The sequence below is a fragment of the Gavia stellata genome, chromosome 5 (genome assembly GCF_030936135.1).
Source record: "Gavia stellata isolate bGavSte3 chromosome 5, bGavSte3.hap2, whole genome shotgun sequence".
Classification (NCBI taxonomy): domain Eukaryota; kingdom Metazoa; phylum Chordata; class Aves; order Gaviiformes; family Gaviidae; genus Gavia; species Gavia stellata.
The window spans coordinates 6318017-6337336 of record NC_082598.1 but is presented as its reverse complement, the minus strand read 5'-3'; the positions used below and the strand labels follow the sequence as shown (position 1 = coordinate 6337336).

At 40.5% G+C, this 19320-nt stretch overlaps 1 protein-coding gene across 1 annotated transcript; it reads left to right on the top strand.

Annotated features, from left to right (window-relative positions):
• Nucleotides 1–3359: 3359 nt before the first annotated feature.
• On the top strand, nucleotides 3360–18783 carry SUCLG1 (succinate-CoA ligase GDP/ADP-forming subunit alpha). Its single transcript, XM_059817584.1, has 9 exons — nucleotides 3360–3448; nucleotides 11634–11737; nucleotides 12638–12754; nucleotides 13279–13491; nucleotides 13580–13637; nucleotides 15978–16061; nucleotides 16710–16861; nucleotides 17334–17522; nucleotides 18530–18783. Exons 1-9 carry the CDS (start codon nucleotides 3397–3399, stop codon nucleotides 18554–18556), a joined length of 996 nt encoding a protein of 331 aa, XP_059673567.1. The 5' UTR covers nucleotides 3360–3396; the 3' UTR covers nucleotides 18557–18783.
• The last annotated feature ends 537 nt before the right edge of the window (nucleotides 18784–19320 follow it).

Below are 19320 nucleotides of genomic sequence, written 5' to 3'. Positions count from 1 at the left end.
AGGTCTAAAGAGGACACCCTGAAAAACCTGGATGTCTGAAGTGGTTTGGTGGTCTTAGTGCTAGCAAATCCAGTGATTTATTTGCATTGTGCATTTTTGGTTGATAATGCAAGTAAACAAAGCATTAGCAATGACTTCTTCTATTGAGAAGAAACTGAGGCTGGGAAAGATTGAGTGATTTCAGCGATGACCCAGAGGAAGCGTGCAGCCGGCCAAGCACCACACCCAGGTCCCTCAACTGCCCAGCCAGTATCTAAGGGAAGAAAAGAGAGACGTTTTACCATTAGTTTTAAGGAAGTACCAAAAGAAGTTGCATTTTGTGCATGCAGTGAATCTCCCTTTCATTTAAATATCTACGAAAGGGACAGTGTCTTTTTGTCTTCTGCTACAGCTGGAAATCCTGGGGCAGGTAAACATTAACATGATGTTCCTTTGGGCTTTTTACTAGCAAAAGGTCAAGTCCTCTGCAGAGGGATACTCAGCAGAAAGTCCTGTTTTTAGTATCAGGAAGATCTGCTTTCAAACAGGATTAAAGCCCAACTATGAGTAAGAAAGCAAGAAGAATGTTTTCACTAGAATTCAGTTTGTCCCTGGGTTTGTGATTTTCATAAGGTTCTGCTCCAGGATCTGTATTGCTCTTAAAATGAAGTTGCTTACTTAAAAATGCATTAGGGGGAGACTCCACCCCTTATCCGACCTTTGGGCTTTCTGCAATGGTTGAAAAGTATTGTTCTTGGATTAAATACCCAAACCTTTCTTAATCTTTTGGCTGTCACTGACACCTGAGCGTTGCTAATTGCTGTATTGTTTCTCCCTGGGCTGAATGGTTTCTTTCTAGACAGATGATTAAATCAGCTAAATTGATGTTGGTGGGTCAGAGTGTTCTTTGACAGGAACCAAACCACTGTGTTAAAACAAATGAAAATAGGTTTCTTTTTTCTCAATTTCATGTTTGTCTGGCCAATTATGTATTGTACAGCTGGTTTCCGTACCCTGAAACTTGTACTGTTAGGGTGATAATGACTTGCATCAATATTAAGATTCAAAAGAGTCTATACGCATTCAGGTTTTGCAAATGACTAAAGAGATGTTTCTGCTACTGAGATTTGGAAAAAAAAAAAACAACCACCCAAACTCTCATCTTACACAATCCTACTAAAAAATTGCAGGTGTCCTTATTTTGTCATATTGTTTGACTTCATGCCTGAGTTATTTTAAGTTCATTTGATATCCAACAGATGGGCTTCTGACACTGCATAGCTTAACATAAAAAGGAGAGAAAGAATAACCCACTGTATAATTCAGCTGGGGTCAAAAGCTCCAGATCTCCCTCTTGATAGGACTGGGACTCTTCTCTGACCCCTGGCAGTGGGACAGTCCTGCCTGTCACTGCCACCTAGGAACCAAGGTGAGGGGGATCACTTAGAAACAGCTGGGGTTCTTACTGTTCCCTTTGGTTTTCTACTATCCAGTCTCGCTCTTTTCTTTTGTGTGTTATTTTTTAGATCAGCTTCTCTCTCTCTCCCCCTCCTGAAAATAAAGTTTTGTTGAGAAACTGCTAAAAGCAAAATCTTCCTGTATGCAGAATGATAATACAGTCACATCTAACTCAAATTCTATAATCCCCACAAGAGTCTGAGTGAAAGCCTCAAGTCAAGGAAAAATTGATTTGGAAATGGATCCAGGTATAAATCTTTCAGTAGTGAGTGGGTTCCTTATAAAATCAGTGTGTATATCCTCCTAAGGGGATCATATATACCTCATAAGAAGCTGAACATTTGGTTGCTTCATTTACTTATTATGGCCTCATTCTCACCCCAGTTTTATGGACATGAAGTAAATGAAATAATGAGGATGAAATCAGAGTATGACTTTGCATGTTTACTTTTGTCCTAAAGGAATACTCTGTCTCTTCTTGCCCCCCTCCCACATGCCTCTGCCCACAGATACACAAATACATGCACGTGTTGTTTCTGAAGGCAGCTGATGGCATAGGTGATGAACTGACCTGTGTCTGAAGCTCACATGTAGAAGTTAAAGCATTTTAAAACCCCTTGTGGGAAGTCTCATTGCAGAGTTCAGTGTTTTCTTCTGACACTGATCTAAGGTCAATTTACTCATGGCTGCAAGTATTGCACATTTTTTAATAAATGAGCTGACTTCACAGCTTTCCCTGATTTTTCTAACTTTGCTACAAGTCCCAGGTACAGCTATATCCTCTGGTTGCTCTGGAGATGCCTCTCCCATAATCACTGTCCCTGACACATGCTCTTTTTGTGAATGTTTGCCTAAACTCCCTCATCATAAAATACAAGCTGAGCCTTTCTTGTGGTTCATTAACCATTTTCTCTTCCACAACAAATGCCTCCTGAAGTTTAGCAGAAAGAAAATGCTGCTGTTAAGAATCTCTGTAGGGAGGAAAGAAAACACTAATTATTGTTTCAGAACTGCGTTGTTTGATTTATTCAAATGCATTCCTTTTCCTGCTCCAGGATCAGCCAGGCGAGTAAACTATCCATGCTGAATGAGAAAGAGGATTGTCAATTCTCCTTCGTATTTCTAAATTATTTAATCTCAAACCATTTAGCCCCAATAAAGAAGTGGGTGCTCAGGACTGCTGCTTATCAGGCTATTGCAGCCGAGTTCTTCTTCCAGAGACCATCGCCTGTGTCCTCCTTGTGTTGTCCTCGTGTCTTGCAGCATTTACTTAATGTCCCCCCACCTCATCGGGATGGAGGTTTTGCTCTCTTTCTACAGCATTTCACACAAATTAATAGCAAATGAGGTCAGGTTTGTAAAGAGGGCTTACGTATTTCATTTGATTGAGCAATTAATTAATATGTGGCTTTACGTATCAGTTACTCAATTAGAAAATACCACCTTTCCCTTAAAATTGTGACTTTTTTGGAATTTGCATGCCCCACAGCCACAGCACGCAGTGAACCCTCCCTGTCTGCAAACCCCTTTGGCGTGTTTGGAATGCCTCTCCTCACCTTTACCGACCACCTATTGATGGACCACGGTGGCTTTTAACGGGCAGCCACAGCAGGCACCCATCAAAAACTGGTTTTGGCCTGGATTTAGCACCAGTCAGGAGCTATCAGGGCTGGCTGTCACCTTCCTCCCGCGCTGCGATGGTGGCAGCAGCTCTGCCACAGCGCGGCCCTGTCCCCCGCCTCCCCCCCAGGCCGCCGCGGACTACCACACCCACAATGCCCCGCGGAACTCTCTCCGTCTTTGATTGGCTGTCGCCACTGGGGGGGCCCTCCGGGCTGAGCCAATCCGCGCGCGGGGCTGCCCGGCGCCGCGCCGGCGTGGGCAGTACTCAGGCGCCGCGCAGGGCCGCCCGCCCGCTCGCCGCGATCCGCCGGGCCGGTGTCATTGGCGAAGGGGACGATGTCTCACTGCAGCCGCGCCGCCGCCCGCCTCCTGGGCCGCTTCCTCCGCCGTGAGTACCGAGCCGCCGGCACCCTCCCGCGCCGGGCCGCGGGTGCTGCGGGGCCCTCCCCGCTGCCTGGCAACCGCTCTCCGCCGCGGCCTGCTTCCCCCTCGCCGCCCGCGGCGCCCCTCCGCAGTAGGCCGCGGGGCCTGAGGCGGGGGGGGCCGCTGCTGCCGCCGCCGGGGCTCGGCCGCGTCCGCCCGCCACGGCAGGGGAAGGGGCTGGGCCTGCAGCGGGGCAAGGTCACCCGGGGAAGAGTCCCGCCTATCCTCCGGGGTATCGCCAGGTCTCTGGGCGCGGGGGTGCGGCGAGCAAACCCCTCTCCCAGGCCTCGGTCTGCTGGCGGAGCTGGGTCTCCTCAGCCTCAGCGGAAGGCCCAAAGCCTTCCAGAGTGCTGTTGTCCAGTGCCGGCAGCTCCTCTTCCAGAGCGTTAGGGGGAGGGAAGACGGAGGCAGGCCCTTCTCGGAGGTGCACGGCAGGATAGGGCACGGGGCATGCCTGGCAGCAAGGAAAACTATTTTTAAAAGTTAGGAAGAGTTTCCGCATTGAGGGTGGTCAGCCGCAGGTATGGGGACCCAGAAAAGTTGTTCTTGCCATTATATCCCTGGAAATACTGAAAACTCGACAAAGCCTAAAGGAAGCTGATAGAGTTGGATCTAGTCACTTCGAGTGGTGGTTTGGACTAGAGACCTCTTGAGGTCCCTACATTATCCTATGATTTCAACACAAGTTGGTAAAGTTGGTTTTGCTGTCAAGAATAAGAATATTAGCCTTTAATTATGGAGAACACAAGCAGTCTGAGACTATTACTTCAGCTTGGAAGTTTTTATATGTGTTCTTCTGAAGATCACAATAAAAAATAAAGTGTTTTTTTTTTTTTTGTCTTTTCAGTATGCTTTTTTTTGTGCAATTAATGCTGCACCCTCTACTGAAACAGTATGGGTATGCCTAGGCGTAAGAGCCATTTCTTGGAATCTAAACTGAGGAATTGGTGCATTAATCTTGGTTCTTGCAGCTGAGAACAAATGGACAAACTTAAACCTATCTGATTTCACTGCACGCGAAGTTTTTTTGTCTCAGTCTGGTGGTAACTTGCAGGTCAGGGTCTAGTAACACGATCCCACAACATTTTACGCTGGTCTGAGTTGTTCCTGTGGCACACCTACCATCCTCTCAGGTGTCCAGCCATTCCTACCTCTTGTCCTCCATGAGCAGGAACAGAAAACTGTATTTTCTTACTGTACTGTTAATTTGTGCCAGTTCAGCTCTTTCAGTTGGCTCCACTGAGTCCGATGAGAATTGGTTCTGGTGGAGGGGAATAGCACCTCCAATTTAGCTTAATTTATACTCCCAGCAAAGGTACTCTTGGGTGCAGTTTTATGTGTTAAAACCCCACATTGTTCCCTTTACAAATAGCATTAAGAGGTTTAGGGAAGAGTGCTTAAGATGATTTTGAGGGGTGGAGGGGAAGAAGTGGCTCAGGAAATGTTCTGTTTGCAATGGTTCATGAATTCTTTTAAAGAAACTCCTGAAAGATGAAATAGTCCTTCATTTGAAACATTTCTTTGTTTAGTTTGGTACTCTACAAAATGTTAAAAGACTGCTGAAACCTTAAATTCGGACTTTGTACATACAGTTTCAGTAACAAATAATTAACATCTGCTTCTCTTGGTGATTTAAAATCATGAGTTTCTGGTGTGTTCTGTTGCAAAAGAGATGCAATATCTATTTTTGTTGGTGCATTGCTGAAGCAAACATGCAGGGCGTGTATCTGTAAGGTTCAGTTCAGGAAGTTGTGAAAACATAGTGTGAAATATGTCAATGAATAGTAATCGCTTGCTCAAAGGTCAGCTCAAAGCACTGTTTGTATATGGACAGAGTCAAGAAAGACCTTTGCCGGATATACCACATTTTGAAGAGGGTCTCTGTAGGCACCTTAACTGTGATTGGGGAGTCAGGATTAGGGATCTTATGTTCTGGGCATGTTGGAAGGCTTTGTAGAGCTCTTAGATAAAAAGATTACAGTGAATGATGTGAATAACTCTGGCAAAGAATTGCTGCAGAAATAACGATCTAAATTGAAGAATTTGTTAGTTGTTTTTTATGTGAATAGTGCGGGGGGGGAGGAAAGCTCCCCAACCTTTAGCTGCACACGTTCTTAGTGGAGTATACATGGGGAAAAACAGTTTGTTGCCTTACAAGAAGTAGTTGATTTGTGCTGAGAAAGACGTGCTTGTTTCCTCAAGGGCCTGCAGTTTCACTGAGATGCTTCACTCTGTTTCAGCTTCATAAATTTGGGAGAAAGCTTTTCTTTCAAATGCCACCATATCTCCCGTGACCCCACGTAGCCAGAAATGTCTGTCGTGATGAGCGGGGATTTTTGATTAGGAAAGAGAGGTGTGTTGAAAGGACTGAAATGTTTCTGAATGTCATTTGCCCATTTGTCCTAGTTTTGATTAATGTGGTCAGTGTAGTGTAGCCATTGCATCTGTCCTTTACAGACTGATTAATTTACTTAATTCTTCAACTCCTATGCCATGTTCATAAATTGGGTTTTCCATAATTAACAGAAATTTGGCAAGGGAAGGGTGAGAGAAGAGAGACTGGGAAGCAACACCTAGAAATCCTTCTCTGAGCGCATAATCCTCTTTAAAACCAGGAGTAAGATATTTTGGGCAGTCCCTCAATAGCATGAAAACTTCTTTGTCAATAAGAATCATCATTTGATAATGCAACTGATATCTCAAGGCTGAATTCTGTAGATGGGTTTGGGGAAGGGGGAGAATTATCCAAATATAATTGTGTGTGTGAATATATACATATGGCCTGATAATGAAGACTAAAACCTAATAAAGGACTGGGGTGGGAAACTGTGTGTGGAATATTCTTGTTAATATCAAGCTTCTAGTCAGTAAACTCTGAAATTTTCTGCAGCACTTTGGTCTTTGCCAAACTTTTTTTTAATGTCTATACTTTTCTGTAATGTAAGAAGCTGTCCAGAACTGTTTCTGTTCTGTCCTCTTCAGGCCATGCATTTGTAGGCAGAGGAAGGAGAAAGGAGATGGTCATGAAAATGCAAATTAAACATGTACAGAATATTGAAAGGATTTCTCAGAAACCAACTGAAGGTCTGTAACTGATGGAAAATAAGAGGGAGATGAATGAAAAACCCCACTTTTTAGCACTTTGATTAGCGTTCTTTGTACCTCAGTCCTTCCCTGAGTTTCCCCTGCACCGACCTCAATTTTCCCTATTTATATTAAAGCCCATAAGATTTCTTAGGCTTTCTTCTTTCCTTATATAGGTAATAGAAAGGAAAAGGAGTATCTTCCTTCATCTCCAAGTTCTCTGGCTATTTCATGGAGTAATAGAGGAAGAATTTCACTTATTACTTTTCAGTGTTCTGGCAGTGTGGGTATCTGTTCAGGCCCTTCTAGAAAGGAATCTCTGCTGTTTTGCCATGCTTTTGTATTGTGCTTATTTTGTGAGCACCCTCAGATGCTACCTCAGTTTCCAAACTTTTTTTTCTTTTCGCCTGGGATAAATGTGGGCAAGAGGGAGGCATGCTGACTTGGATTCCTGTCTGTAGCTCTGGGGAATCTTACAAGAAGTCCTGAAAAAAACAAGTTTTCAGCTTTTTAGAGTTTGAGTGAGGAAGATATTTAGCCCTTGGTATCTGTGCTGTCAGCTGGCTTGCACACCACAAATAAGCTGGGCAAATGTCGCTTGGGTTGTATAATTTTGAGAGATATGTACCTGGGAAGTGTTGCTGCTCAATGAGTGCCTGAAAGCTCAGTATAAACACTATTTACGTTTGATATGTGCTTTAAAATCCCTTGCAAATGGGTACGTTTTCTTTTTAACATGTAAATTCATGTTTGGACTTCGTGATAAGTAATAGTGTATTTTTCTAGAACAGCTTTTTAGTTGTAATACACAAGTGAGATTAAAGTCCTGCTCAAGGCTACAAATCGTGAGTTTTCTTTTAAGAAGTGAATGTAGCTGGGTTTTGCTGTTACTTGGACTACAGTGAGTTCTGGGCTCGGCTGGGGGCCTTGTTCCCTGGAAATGCCAGAGTGACTACCAGCAGCGTGTGTGTTAGAGGTAATTCTCTCTCTTGGTTTCTGGTAAAGTTTCTTTACTGTAAAACAACTGATATTTTATATACAGGCTTATACCCCTCTGCTAAATTTAGATCTTCCTTTTCAAATGTATCCTGCAACAGCAAGGTTTTGGGATTTGAGTACTTTTCATAACTACTTGGTTGTCCTCTACAGTGGACTAAAATAGCTTCTTGCCACAGTACGTTTCTTTAGCTATGTAGAAGCTAAAGTACTGGAAAGCCAAAATAAATGCATCTTGTTATTTGCATAACTTCTTTTTTATAAACTACAAACTATGCAAAACAGGACAGGGATGGGGCAGAAGTGAAAGGGATTGCCTGGGAAAGATTATCCAGTTTCTTATTTTAGTTTTAATACTCTTTTCAAAAGATCTATTATGGGTCTTTGTTGGACACAGTAATGTTATGTTACACCTCTGATTATACCAAATACAGCAGTTCAGTGTGCTTTTGGTAAGACTTGGATTTGAGAAGACTTGTCTTTATGTTCTAGGACTTCATCTGGAGCCTGCATCTTTGTAACTTGGCCTGTAATTCAGACATGTGCATTAAGATAGTACCACCAATGAATTTGGCTTTTACTGGTTCATGGCTGAATCCTGGTAACCAGAAGAGCAAATAATTTTTTTTTTTTGGTCCTGTCTTCTTGAAGGAACATACATTTACACTCGGGCACCCTAATTTGTTCTAGTAAAAGCAGTTGCCTGAATGGGCATTGGAAGTTGTGAAGCAGTACAACCTAGTGAATGAAGGTCCTGGGTGGAAATTGAGACTTGGATTCTATTTCTGACTCTTACCTGCTGTGAACTTAGGCGTGCCATTTTGATTTTCCACCTGTTTCCTTCTCATCTTACATCTGTCTTAACTATTTAAATTGCCAGCTGTTTGCACCCAGGACTTACTGTTTGTACCATGTAGAGCAGAACCTCATCTTGACTGATGCCTCAGCTGCTCCCACTGTGCTGATAACCGGGGGTGAACTTTACTGCTGCAGACAAGACCATGGGGAGAAATACAGACCTGCATCATGTCAGTTTAAAAACCCACCAAAAGTCATACTCATCCTGCTCAGAAAGTGCACTGTGATTTTTTTTAAATTTTTTTTTACATTTTTTTCCAAAATTTGTCATTTCTCAGACATGTGCCCATGCTAAGCTGCCTCTCTCCGAAGACAGCAAATGGCTCAAGCCTATGGCCAGGCTTTTTTGGACCAGCTGTATTTTCTCTGAAACAGGGCTCTTCAGTCATGTAAGAAGCACAGTTTTCAAGAGTAAATCTATACAAAGCTTGGAATTAAGTTGGTTTGTAGTTAGCAGTGCATAAAAGTAATTTTTTTTTGTGTGTAATTTGATAGCGTGGAAAATGCTCAGAAGCTTCTTATCCTTGAAAAACATACCTATATAAACTTCTCAAAACTGAAAATTGACAAACTTAAGCTTTCAAAAACATTCTTGTGCCAGGTTATAAATATCTGAAAATAGATATGGAATGGACAGCTGAACTGGAACTGTAGAATTGCTTTTATAGTATAGAGAAAGAAGTGACTATTTGTCAAATGTTTGGTTTTTTGTGGTTTTTTTTTTTTAAATACTGAAATTACTGAGTGCATGCTGTGTGCAAGCAGTCCTTTCTTATTTTGCAGGTGGATTTGTCAGTGTTGTAACACAGACAATACGTGTAAAACTTAGATTTGTATTAGTTTTGTGTTGCCTGTTTATTCTTCACCCTTGCAGGCCCACCCGAGGGCTTTCAAAACATGTACTCTCATACTTCTGGAAGCCCAGACTGTTCTCCGCAAGGCATTGGTGGTGGTAGGTCATGACTGTAACAGCTTCTTCACAGGGGGATCGTCCTCTGCTTTTCTCAGGGTTGGGTTTCACCCAGTCACATCCCGTGCCCATGAGGGATTGCTTGAATGGCTGGGATGGGGTAGACTGATGCCCTGCTCTCCTACCCGGCAGGCCAGCTGTTTCTTTGCTTACTTTGTCTCTCCTTCGCTGGAGGCAGGCTGCTGTTTCTCAGTTGTGCCTTTGAGTGACTTGGTGTTGTAGCGCAGATGCAGCCTGCAGCGTGTTGCAGCCTTGCCTAGGAAGCCGTTGGCCAAGCACGAAGACCGTGCTGTGCTGTCTTCTGTAGCTGTGGCACTGAACAGCAAGACTTTTCTCAACCCTTGCACGGACAGCCTCAAAACCCTATTCATTAAATCTTAGCTTCAGACATATTTTGTCCATTGCTGCTTTGTATTTTCTCTTGGTGTAACAAGTTCTGTAACAGTATTTGTGGATAAAGATGTGATTTCGGTTAAAACCCTGCAGGTCAGTAAGCTGACATGCACTTTTACCACTTTTCTTACAAGTTTACTGCATGTTAGTCTGTACATTTCTCTTTAAAGTCTAGCAGAATTTTACTTTATGTTGGTCTGAAGATGAGGTGCTGCCACAGCTCCTTAGAGAACGGCAGGAGGTTCTTGGAGTTGAAGTCCTGTGTTTCTGTCAGCACTTTTTAACAACAGAGTAAGGACCTTAGATTTGGCAATAACACTGATGTCTGTAGGCTTCTTCTGGCATGGTTTTATTTTTCTTCTCACTTTTTTTGGAGTAGAAGTAAAGCATAAAAGCAGCGTATCACTAAAATTTAGTTGGCAAAAGTACTTGTGGAAGAGTCCTATGTAGCTCTGTGATAGAAATGTCTTAAATTTTCTGTATTTTTTTTACTACCCCATAGAAATTGTGTTATTACAAGATGTTAATAATGCATCTCAATAAATTCTGTGCATTAGCAGTTTATATTGAAGAATACTTTTTTCCTTTTTTCCACTTAATAGCTTTTGCTTCTTTTCTAAAAATAGAAAAAGAAAAAAAAAATGCCTGCATTGTTCAGGCATGCCTGAGCAAGTATTTGGAACAGTCCAGGGACCATGATTCAGAATCTTTTATTTTTATTCCAACTTCACTTTTTACTTCCTCAAATCTTAAGTGGTAAAGTTTTAAAAGCGCTAAAGAGGTATATAGTAACCTAGTGGTATCAGTTTCTGTATTAGGATTGTACACTCCTATGTTCGCTGTAAGCACAAAATACGTTTTTTATCTAAAACACTTGCAGGGGGTAAATTGGTTCTGATCCCCTCAAAACTCTGGTATTTGAAAAAACTTATGGCAATGAATATAGGCAATGCATGCATCCTCTTTATACCAGAAAGCCTGTTTTTCCTCCTCATCTCAGGCTTTCTTGCATGGTAACATTCTGTGCATTTCTTTTTTAATCATTTGGTGTCGACATATCTTTCCCTTCAGCAGAGAGGCAGTCATTCTCCTTGTCTTTTTGATACCACCATGCACTGTGCTGTTTTTCTGTAGTTGTGTTGTGTTGTTTTCTTTTTTCAGGACCAGAGTTGTGAGAACTAAATTGAAACTGTTTCTAGTGGATTATCTGGAGAATTGTATTTCCTCACGAGCCCAAGTGCATTTCAAGCAGTGATGCCTAGGCTCCTGTAGCTAGGTGTCTGTTGGAAAAAGGTCTCTTGCTGTATGTCTTGCTTGGCATGAGGTTTCACTGGGCTGAGGGACCCTTGACCTCTGCAGTATCTCTCATTGTCTAGTATGGACTGTGCTATGTTCACAGAAGGTATAACATAGTACCTACATTGTAACAGCCTCTGGGATATTGGGATTTTAGTTCTGCTTTGTCAATTTGCAGAATTTCTTAGAGGACAGAAACCTGTTCATTTGCAAATGAAAACAGTGGTTAAGATGATGTTTCCATCTGTTGTTTGTCGTGACTGGAGTTCTGATATTAAGTACCCAACATGAGAAATACCTAGCCTGATTCCTAGCAAGCTGAGTAATCTCAATGATAGGTAGAGTAAACTACAGGTGTTTTATATCTTAGAATAACAAGTCCTAAATACTTGCAACTTTCAGAGCTGCTTTTTGAAAACACGGGCTACTGGATCAATTAATCTTTTGATATAAGCATTGATATATATGCACTTATTTGATAGGACATTTTTTGACTTAGTCTAACAAAGCAGTGGATTAATGTTTTGTCCTCTCTTTTCTTTTTTTTCTCTAGTGCAACAGAATGGAGTACGACACTGCTCCTACTCGGCATCAAGGAAAAATCTGTATATTAACAAAAATACAAAGGTTATCTGTCAGGGTTTTACAGGCAAACAGGTATGTATATGAACTATTTCTTCTATCACCCTTTCAGTTCAGAAAGTTAGTTGGCCAAAAAACCATAATAACCTATAAAATGGATTATATACTGGCTTTGCCTGTGTTAATAGGAAGCTGGACTTCATGATGAGGACGGTCCCTTCAGCACTGTGGTTTCCTTTCTTTGGTCCAAATAGACTTTTTTTTTCTTAAATTCAATAGACTAGATAATTTTTTTTCCACTTGTGCACAAGCTTAAAACTTGATTTTTGAGTCATCTCTATTTTATTACTCTTGATTTTTGTTGTTGATTTTGGTCTTAAACCTTTTTATTGTCTACAACTGAAGGGGTTTCTTTGTAAAGGGAAATTTGCAAAAAACTACAGAAGCCTTACCATTTTGGAAGTGCCTCTTTCATAAATGCCTTTGAATGTTAATGCCGATGAATTAAATTTCTGTTTTTATTTCAGGATATTTAATAATTTTCTCACATTCACTTTTTTACACGTTTGCAAGGGGAGAAGTCTGCTTTTGCTAAAACTATCAGCTAGTTATGGGCGAGAATGCTGATTTCTTCTATTTCATTATAGTGTTTGTCATCTGCCAGACTTGATGTGGAAAATAAAATGTGACTGCTATGTCTGCAGGTGTATTAGCAACACACAATAAAATATCCTTTAGCATGCAACCACAGTGCTCTGATTTAAAAGAAGCAGCATAGCATGTTCTGCATCCATTTAAAACATGTTGATGCACTCTTCAAAATAGCTGATTGTCTATCTGTAGTGCAAAGTTCCCTTCTCATTGTAAACTTAAGTGCCATAAATTGCCTTCAGAATTATAGATAACATTGACTTTTTTGTTTCATTTTATTTGCTATTACATGCCTTTTAACTTTACTTATTTTCTTTCTCATAGGGCACCTTTCACAGCCAGCAGGCGTTGGACTATGGCACCAATCTAGTTGGAGGAATTTCTCCAGGGAAAGGGGGAAAAACTCATCTGGGTCTGCCTGTGTTTAATTCTGTGAAGGAGGTAATTTGCAGCAATGACTGGAGGGCAGACAATTTAATGCTGCTGAAGGGCTCCTTATTTCATTGCTCACTCTGAAAAGACAAACGTTTGAGCTGTGGATGTCACTGTGCAAGGAGTGAAATAGAAGCCTTGTAAAAGAGGGAGCATTCAGTGTGGTCAGGCATGAGTTTGACTTCCGCTGTGAAGTTCACAGAGTCTGGATACACTTTCTTTATGCATGCAACTGTTTTCTGATTGATTCTGGTGTGTATGATGAATTTTTAGTAAACTATTATCTAAGGGTATTTATGATGGTGTTCATGGGGCAGATCCTTTCCAGACAGTGGTTAGTTCTTAGTTCCCTAGTTGTGCTGTATGTGTCCCATCTTCAGTGAATTTAATATTTGCTTTGGTTATACTAAATTAATACATATCCATTTACTTAATTTATGTCTGTGAATGGACGTATTTTAAAAGACTAGCTGTCAAATGTTCTCTTCAGACCCACTAAATGCTTGCTATCTTTTTTGTTATGTCCACTGTAGGCCAAAGAACAAACTGGTGCTTCTGCCACTGTTATATATGTACCTCCTCCGTTTGCTGCTGCCGCCATCAATGAAGCAATCGATGCAGAAATGCCCTTAGTTGTATGCATTACTGAAGGTATTCCCCAGCAGGATATGGTTCGGGTTAAACACAGACTGCTTCGGCAGGATAAGACTCGACTAGTGGGCCCGAACTGCCCTGGTGTCATCAATGTAAGTGACTTCTGGATTTGCTGCAAGGCTGAACCATTCTTAGTGATGGTTTGAATGTTCCATCTGACTTCTCCCACTCTTTCCTTAGCCTGGAGAATGTAAAATTGGTATCATGCCTGGTCACATTCACAAGAAGGGAAGAATTGGTGAGTTTTTGAATATTTATGCATCATCTAAAACTAAAGTTTGGTGCTTTAGTGCTCTTACTCATGAGGCTAGTCGCATCCTCCCCTGAAGACAGTTGACAAGCTGTGTAACAGCTTGTCTCTCCTTGAGTTTGTAAATGAACTTTGCCATTATCAATCCTGAAGGCCAAAGTCAGTCAGTTTACCATAGCAGGCACTGAGTGCTGATGGTGGAGGCAAAGCAATTGGAAAAGTTTCCTTAGGTAATGTGATTGACTTAGTTTCCTTAACACTCTCCTTTGAGGATGCATCCATTTATCTTGAAATTTGAGAGCACTAAGCTCTCCAACACTATTCCTTCCAACAGCTTGGCTCCTGAGGACTAGGATCCTACAGCTATAGTGAGCTCAGTATTATAGCAAAGAGAAGAGATTACAGGCAAGTTCATAACATGATAATTTAGACAACTATACCATCACGAGTGGAAGTAACAAATATACCCGCTTCTCGGAAAGCGGAATTACGGTCAGAAAGGCAGTGACTTGTTCATGATCATATGCTAGTTACAGACCCTGTTGCATGCAAGTCTCTTGTCCTGACTTCTGTTGGTTCCTTGTTCTAAACTATAGAAATAACAACTTGATTATTTATAAAATGCTGTTCAGGAGCTATAAAGAAAATTCTTCCAAAGTATCCATTTCTACTTAAATAGAGCTTCAGAAACATTGTTGTAGACAGCATATGCTGCTGTTATCTGTCAGCAGAGTAACCAATTTAACTTGAGCACAGTACCCTTTGCAACATTGCCATTTTTTTCAAGAAAAAATGTGTGTTTACTGTGGGGAAAACCTGTTCATTGCTCTTGAGCTACATGGACTCAGTGCAGTCTTTCTAACACAAGAAACTCTCTCTGCTACTTAACCACTTCTGACTTCAGAATAAGCTTTACCTAGTGAATGCTGGAGGATGCGTTAACACTCGTGTCACACCTCTAGCTTTCAGAAGTACCTATAAACCTGGAATTGAAAAATCTCATGTCTGCAATTATACCCTTTGTAGTTTTTTTCAAGCCATTGCTCTATGACTGTAAAGGATAGCATCAACCGACATTGCCCTGAGCTCCCCTCTGAACTAAAGGGTCTGTTAAGATTTTCTGAATGTATACAAGAAATGTCTTGTAGTCACAAGATGCTACAATCTGAATGCAAGGCACATGAAGTGCAAAAGAATATTTTATATCCTGAATTCAGTCGCCCCACTGTTGCTGGAAACATTTTCAATGGTGATCCAAGGATCAGGGAGTAAAAATGAAACTTTGCCATCCTCCCAGCTTTGTCTAACAATATGACCTTTGGTGATATGCTCCCCAGCTTTCTATTGCTGTGAGGCATCCAAGAATCATTTGATAATCTTGGGATGCAAGCTATAAAAATAGCCACGGTCTTTGGACCTTTATTTGTAGCTTCTTTGAGGCAATCTGATCTAATAGTAAACAGGAAGTCCTTTGCAAATGTAGTAAGAAAAACCTTTGCTAGTAGGTATCTGCTGTCCAACAGTATAAACGGTTGAAAAAACTAAAGTTTTAAGTCTAGTGGTGTATTTTTTTCCTCTGTTCATGCAATATACTTACTATATTCTTTGTCAGAAGTCTTGAAGTAGATGGAAGATGATGTCTGTTTTTCCTGGAAAACTTCCCTTTTGTATTATTAACAGAAATCTTGATTAGGAAAAAACGAACAAAAACCCCATGCGAATATTTTGCCCCTGGTCTACGCTCCATATTACTTTCCATCCTAAATTTAAAACTAGGATTGTGATCTTTTGTAATATTGTAATGTAAATGCTGAATGTATTGTAGAGCAATGAGCTGCAGCAACAAATACCTTAATAGTGATAACTGGCATTTGGGTAGTGTATTTCTGTTCTGGAGGTTCTCTTGTGTGCCTGGCCATACTGGAGATGTCATTAATACAGAATTCTTTTGTTAACTGTCGAGCTGGAACTCTGTTTCAAGTTCACTGTATCAGCTACTCGCATGCAAGACAAGAAGTATATTCTTCTATTTTGTTTCCAGTTTTCTTTCCTGGTAAAGCTGTAGCATGAGGAATGCTGTCTCAGCCAATATTACTGACTTTCTGGGCAGGTTTAGTCTGTTGACAATTAAGTGTCAAAAAATTTCAACCAAGAACTGGTACAGATAGAATCTTACATAGAGTTCTTATATTTTGGCAAGGAGAGCTGGAAATCCTGGCATCTTATGTTCAGTTTATTAAGGTGATTTTCATGAATATAAGAACAGTTGCCTCTAGTCATGTGCTTAGCTATGTTAGTGTTAAGTTTATCTCCTTGTCTTTCCTGAAGGTATTGTGTCAAGATCTGGAACCCTGACATATGAAGCTGTTCATCAGACAACGCAAGTTGGATTGGGGCAGTCTTTCTGCGTTGGTAGGTTTCCTCAGAAACAGCCTATTGCACCTATACTAATGTGCTTTTTCTTTACAAGAAGAAATCCAAAGTAATTTCTTTTTGCAAGCATAGAAATTGCTGAATGGCAATTATGTTGAGAAATGAGATCCCCATGTGCTGTGAAGAGTGTAACACTTCTCTATTATCATTTCCACATCAGATTAAAAAAAGCCTAAAAACCAGCTTTGAATGCAGAACTGTCAGGTCAGCAAATATGATGTCAGTCTGGAAACAGATTTTCCCAAGAAATTTAATATTATAAAGGGATAGGGCATTGTTAGGCATTTAGTTGGGTACGTTAAGTAAATTCAGTTTTCTTACAGCAAAATTCTAGAGCTGGGATCTTGGTCCTGCTGTGTCTTATACAGAGCCTCTGTATAAGGCATAATATTTTGTGTATGGTTTGAAAGGTGATTATTCAAGTATCAAAGCTTTCTGTAAATTGTGGGGGAGATATTTGGAGCAGGAATTTGGCACTCTCACTTGGGAAGAGCCTTCAGAGCTGCCCCTCTTACGAGCCTTTGGGAATACTCTTCATGCTGAAATTTACTTTGCAAGTTTTATTGTAAATGCAATATCATCATCTTGAGTAAGCCTTTTTTTGTGGTTTTAATTTTTTTTTTTCAGGGATTGGAGGTGATCCCTTCAATGGAACTAATTTTATTGACTGCCTTGATGTCTTCCTGAAGGACCCTCATACTGAGGGGATCATATTGATTGGGGAAATTGGAGGAAATGCTGAAGAAGATGCAGCAGCATTCTTGAAAGAAAATAATGCTGTAAGTCTTAAACAGCTTGCTTCCAGACACCTTGGTAGTTAACCATGTTCTTTTGCCATGTCAAAGAAAACTCAGTTCAATCTTTATTTATAAAAAAACCCAAACAATCATACTTTAATAAAACAGTTGATATTAGAAGCTTTATCCAGATTAAATCTAACTGGAGAGCAGTGTCAACTTTAGATTTTTAGTCCTGTAATGATATTTGTAGTGAACATTCTGGTTTTTGTAATATACGTGGCTCTATAGAGAGAGAGATATTTTAAAGTTTCTGATTGCTTCTAGTTTATGATGCTTATCAGAAGAGAAACTTCCACACTCTACAGGCTCTTGGTTCCATGTCATCTGAGGTTTCTAGCTGCTTAATATCTTTGCCTGGCTAGTTGATATTTAAAAAAAAAAACCTGCCATCTGGAATTACTTTTTGTCTCGCTCTCCCCCATGTAAAACAGTATCTTTTCTTTCTTCACAGGGTCCAAATGCCAAGCCAGTAGTGTCATTCATAGCTGGTCTGACTGCTCCTCCAGGCAGGCGGATGGGACATGCTGGAGCAATCATTGCTGGGGGAAAGGGTGGAGCTAAAGAGAAGATAGCAGCTCTTCAGAGCGCTGGTGTTGTTGTCAGCATGTCTCCTGCTCAGCTAGGTAGCACCATATACAAGGTTCGTTGCTTGGAAATTGTTATACATACTCATCCAGAGTGAGAAGCTACTTTTGAGGCAATGAGAGTTGGGAGTACATCTCTTACCCAAATATTCTGTTGCTCTGAACTCGGTTAAACATAAGAACTCTATTGACTGAACAAGCTGCAGTTATTACTTAGATAATATGCGCACGTAGTTTTATGTAATGTTGCCTTTATAGAAGAGTAAACATAGCAAAATAGAGAAGAGATTACATTTTGCTTTCAAGTGTAGCAACTTGTAGAATTGTGTTTTCTGTATGCAAAGAACCTGGATTAATTTAAAATATGAAAACATTACTTGAAAGTAGGGTATTTGAGGAAGGCAAGCCTTGGCATATAGGTCTATCTATTTTAAGTACTAATTCAGAATTATGGCTGAATGCATACAGCTGAAAAACTTCTGTATGGAATAGGATTATTTGCATTTTTCTTAATTCTTGTCTAAAAAAATGAATTGATTCATAGCTAGAGAAAATGTGCAATTCAGCTGTGCGAGGGTGGGGTTTTTTTTTTTGTTTTCCTGTGGTGACCATATAGTATAGCATCTTCACAGGCTACTGTGAGAGTCTTCCCTTCTGTTGTGTTTCTTCCTTTACTAAAATTGAAAAATCTTTACGTCATTGCTTCCCTGGCTTGAGTTCTTTACCGTAAGGATTCTACTGCAGTTCTTATGCAGAATTAGTGCTTTTCAAGCCTGTTATGCTATGCATGGGTGCAAATGGTTCCTTGACAGCATTGCAATCTGAGTGTAGTGCACTGACTGCAGTCTAGCACCACTAGTTTTTCATAGCCAGTTTGTTAATGTTATTTATCCTCCTTTCCTCTAACTTGCACACATTATGGATTTTATATTTTCATTTTTAATTCCAGCTTTTAATTCCAAAAATTAGATTTGCTAAGATAAATACAAAGTAATTTAAAATAAAATCGTAATAGAAGCATTTTCTTTTTTCCCCACTGGTAATGTTTGTGTGCTATTTGCAGGAGTTTGAGAAAAGGAAATTGCTGTAAGAGAAGACACTTCGGAATACTGTCTCCAAAACATCAGTGCAGCACCTGGCCTCTGCTTATCTTTTGTCTGCTAATCTTCAGTTGTCCAAACGACTGACACTGGTCTATGAATTTGACTTGGAAGCCATAAACCTCCTGGCTAAACCTGTTTTTGATGTCTCCTTGGTTCAGACATGATCACCTCATTGTAAATCACAGCAAATTAATAAATCTACTACTAAACCTGATTCATCTTTTGAATGCCTGAAGCAGAGCCGTTTCTTCAACCATCATAAACAAAATAATCAGCCTTGAAGGTCTGAATCTTTTGTAACTTAAGCACTGCCCATTTTAAGGTAAAGTTGCTTATAGAGATGCTTTTAAGGATCAAGGCACTGACTTTATGCACATATCACACTTCACTTTATTTTTAAAAAATCCAGTCTTACCTGTTTGTTGCTGGCATGTATGTTTGTTTGAACAATAGGCCAAAGTTTCCGTCCATTAAACCAAAGCTGCTGGATCTGAAGGGGTTGGCTTGTTGATCCACGTAGCTGGATATGCCTGAAGTCCAGACTTTCTTTTCAAGGCTGAGCTGTGCGCGGTGTTGTCCTCTACTGGCAAGGAATTCTGTTTGTTGGGTGGAGAGATGGAATTTTTATTCACAAAAACGAATCTAGTTTCCCATGCAAATATATATTCAAAATTGTCTGTAACTATGAAAATGATTTGGTCTTTAGCTTACATTACCTTAATTTCTTCTTTATCTTAACTAGGATTGCATT